At 41.8% G+C, this 3,652-nt stretch overlaps 1 protein-coding gene across 1 annotated transcript; it reads left to right on the forward strand.

The window, feature by feature from the left end:
• Positions 1-420: 420 nt before the first annotated feature.
• Positions 421-1,080, forward strand: NEET (2 iron, 2 sulfur cluster binding protein). Its single transcript, XM_087700623.1, has 2 exons — positions 421-786; positions 870-1,080. Exons 1-2 carry the CDS (start codon positions 566-568, stop codon positions 967-969), a joined length of 321 nt encoding a protein of 106 aa, XP_087556749.1. The 5' UTR covers positions 421-565; the 3' UTR covers positions 970-1,080.
• The last annotated feature ends 2,572 nt before the right edge of the window (positions 1,081-3,652 follow it).

Below are 3,652 nucleotides of genomic sequence, written 5' to 3' on the forward strand. Positions count from 1 at the left end.
TTTAGTGGTAATTGTAGCAATGTATGATCAACTTGTGGGTCAATCATGGTGATGTAGACCGCCCTTGAAGCTAGTTATGGTGGTATATATCACCTTCCAACGGACTCAAAAACTATGAGTTCAAGGTGATTTCAATCCACATAATGCCTGCGTGCCAATACAATGTTTGTGTGTGGTTAGAGGGTGGTGTTTGGACACTCGAGGGGGGTTGCCACACAATGTGACATGATACTTACTGATGTTTGGTGACTTTTCATACGGATATGGATGAATGGTCACAGCCACGTGAACTAACTCTTGGGTGTGATGTATGGCATGAGGTCATGAGTTATGTAATCAAAGGGTTAACCCTTGAAACTTGAAATGATGGAGAGATAGGGAGAGACTTTGACAGTAAGGCTGGAACGCGTGCTCACCACAAGCTTTCCGAAAGGTTTGATCGGACATATATGTTCATCTTGTCTCGGTGCTTTCGCAACATCGACGGCAGGCGTGTGTCGCGGGATAGACCCTCTCTCTCTCTCTCTCTCTCTCTCTGTCACAGACTCTATACAGTTAGCTCGCCATGGCGTCTCTGAATACTCTCCTTCACACCAACATTTCCTCTTCCTTTTGCGTATCGCCTTGTTCGACAGCCGCAGCACAGAAGCAGAGTCGGTCTTTGCGGAACAACGTGCGAGCAGAAGCAGCAGCTCCCATCAACCCCAGCATCAGGAAGGACGAACCGAAGGTCGTGGACACAGTCAAAGTGACGGAGCTAGAGAAACCCTTGCAGGCCTACTGCAGGTCTCTCTCTCTCTCTCTCTCTCTCTCTCTCTCTGTGCGAAATTTCCTTCTTATTTATTGTCTTCTGTTAATACTGACTGCAGGTGCTGGAGGTCTGGGACATTCCCGCTGTGCGATGGAACTCATGCGAAGCACAATAAGGAAACCGGCGACAACGTAGGCCCTCTTCTGCTCAAGAAGTAGCAGCTTCCTCTCTTCCTTAAGTCGACAGACATTGTAACTACCGTCTTCCGAGGATGGTTTCATTTTCCACTATTTGATTTGCCTGGAAAGAGGTTATTGTGATTTGCTTCATCTGTGCCGTCTCGCTTGCACAATATGTATGGGACACATCAATTAAGCCTATGTTGTTTGAGGAGGATTCCAAATACATGCGTATCTATAGCAAAAGTACATCAATCACGCTTATCTCAATTTTCTAGAGAGCTCTCGGAATGGGTATTACATGATGGTACCTACCCAATGGGGCAACGCAACCATCAACGCAATTGAATGGTAGTGGTGTGATTGACTGATGGGCCCCAACTGTTGCGCACATGGTGGATTGTTTCTTTGGATCCATGGTTCACACGTGCAATCCGCACCACACCCACTGCCATTCCCCCCCTTGCAACTGCTCGTATTACGCCAAGTGGATGCATCAACCTCATGCGATGCGTGTGAGTTGGTCCTTTCACGGCCAATAATCCAACACTACTATCTAGCTTCTCCTTGATCTTCCCGACCTCTCAACCTTGAGGCATGTTGATTGAGGAAAAAAGACCCCCACACACAACATAGGACCAAGTGGACAAGGGCGTTATAGTGCCTAGTCAATAAGGATGATGGCTATGCATGATAGGTCATAGACTGTAACGCGTCTAATATCATCAAACTAAGGTTACCAATTAGCTGAACTAGAGTGGTGGCCACGTGAAGCAAAAGTCAAGCTCAAAGGCATACAAGTGTAGGAAAGTTATAAGCATGCAAGGATTGTAGAAAGAGATAACAAGGCATACAAAAGAAGCTAGAAGTTTATAAAGACCAAGAAAATGAATGTATAGACAATGCAGGGGGGCCAAGAAGAGCAAGGAAAGAAGAGAAGATATGTTGAAGCTTTAGATTCGAATTGCAAGCTTGAAGAAGAGTTTAAGGATTGCTCTTGCTTGGATAGGGTGTGACAATAACGTCCATTTGTACCCCTTTTTATAGCTTGTTTTTCTTATCATACGCTGTGATTATAGCTTTGATCTAGTGCATCTTTGTATTGATATAGATATGGCATCTTGACGATCTTATCTCACTTCTAAATCATTTCTCTCACAGACCGTGGAATATTGAGTTTGTGTAGTGGCAAATGAAATCGAATCCAATCAACCCTCTATATATCACCAACACCCATGGGGCTTTTGGGCCATTTAGGCTGTACAACCTAATTGTGATAGTACTAAATTCAATATTTTAAGTAAAAAATCAGGTAAACTTGATGATGTTGCATCTATAATGGCCCAAAATTCACATTTGGGGTTGAAAAATGTGCAAAAAGGATACTAGGAGATTAAGATATGACGAAATGGAAAAGTTCCTAGAAAAACTGACACAACATGAGGGGCCCCTCTCGCATTGTGCTAGTTCTCTCAGGTTGACATTTTGTGTAGATAATTGGGTAAAACCAATTGTGCCATTATGTTTGAATGGCCAAAATCCCCATTCAAGTTTGGAAAATGCTGAAAATGGACATCGGGAGGCTAAGATATAAAGAAATGGAAAAGATACTTGGGAGGACCTGCACAACATAAGGGCCCCCACACCAGAATCGATGGGGGGCTCCTTACATGGTGCTCTCTTGGGTTGACATTTTGGGTGGAGATTTAGGTAAAATCAATGGTGCCATTGCATACGCAATGGTCTATAACCCTTATTTGGGTCAAAAAACGCACAAACTAGACACTCGAAGGTCAAGATATGAAGAAATTAAAAAAGCATGTGAAAGAACCCACATAAACGAGGGGCCCTCCATAAAAATTTAATGGGGGGCCCCTTCACATTGTACATGTCCTCTCAATTATATTTTCCATTTCTTCATATATTGGCCTTTGGATGTTTGTCTTGAATACTTTTTGAATCCAAATGGGCATTTCGGGCCGTTTTGGATGTAATGGTAACATTGATTTTGTTCAATTCTCCACGCAAAATGTCAAATTTGACACTATCAATTGATTTTTGTATTTGGAATGGCTCAAGCCCCCATGGGGTGCCAAAAAATACTCAAAATGAATACTAGGAGATCAGTTTATGAATAAGTGGGGTGGTGATGTGACTAGCACAATGATATAAGGCATTTTCAAACACAACAATGGGCTCCCCCTCGTATTGTACTGGCCCAAGTCCAAAGCATGTAATAGAACCTTGGGCTAGTAGAATGGGAGGGGGGACCCTCCAACAATCTCAACGTCCTCTTTTTGTGTTGTATTTGCCTAAGTCCCCTCCTCATGAAATCCACCTCTTGTCATCTATATTTAAATTATTGATAAAAGATGAGAGACGAAAACATATAGTTTCCATTCAAATAGAAAATGAAAAAAGAAGAGATTGGATGAAAAGGAGGAGTGATAATAGCAAATCACATGCAAAATCTTGGGGCGAGAGATACTTCATTGAATACTTCAAAGTTTCATGAAAAAGATAGGATATTAGAATGGAGGAAGAGTATTTTGATATAATAATCAAGGATTTCAAAAAAATGATAGGAAGAATATAAAGGTGTATGAGACCAACAAAAAATTTTGCTATCTAGCCTCTTCGATTGTTCATAGCTTCTTTCTTTCTATGCTTCAATGAATTTGTCCCCAAAAATATCAAAAAATATTTTATAGTTAAAAATTTT

The sequence above is a fragment of the Lygodium microphyllum genome, chromosome 19, assembly GCF_053477565.2.
Source record: "Lygodium microphyllum isolate KBCC chromosome 19, Lygodium_microphyllum_v1.1.10, whole genome shotgun sequence".
In the NCBI taxonomy this organism is placed as follows: Eukaryota; Viridiplantae; Streptophyta; class Polypodiopsida; order Schizaeales; family Lygodiaceae; genus Lygodium; species Lygodium microphyllum.

Excerpts from the sequence above, each read along its gene's own strand:
- NEET (XM_087700623.1), top strand. The coding sequence starts at position 566 with ATGGCGTCTCTGAATACTCTCCTTCACACCAACATTTCCTCTTCCTTT. Across the intron at positions 787-869 it reads CCCTTGCAGGCCTACTGCAG|GTGCTGGAGGTCTGGGACAT; the intron begins GTCTCTCTCTCT and ends TACTGACTGCAG.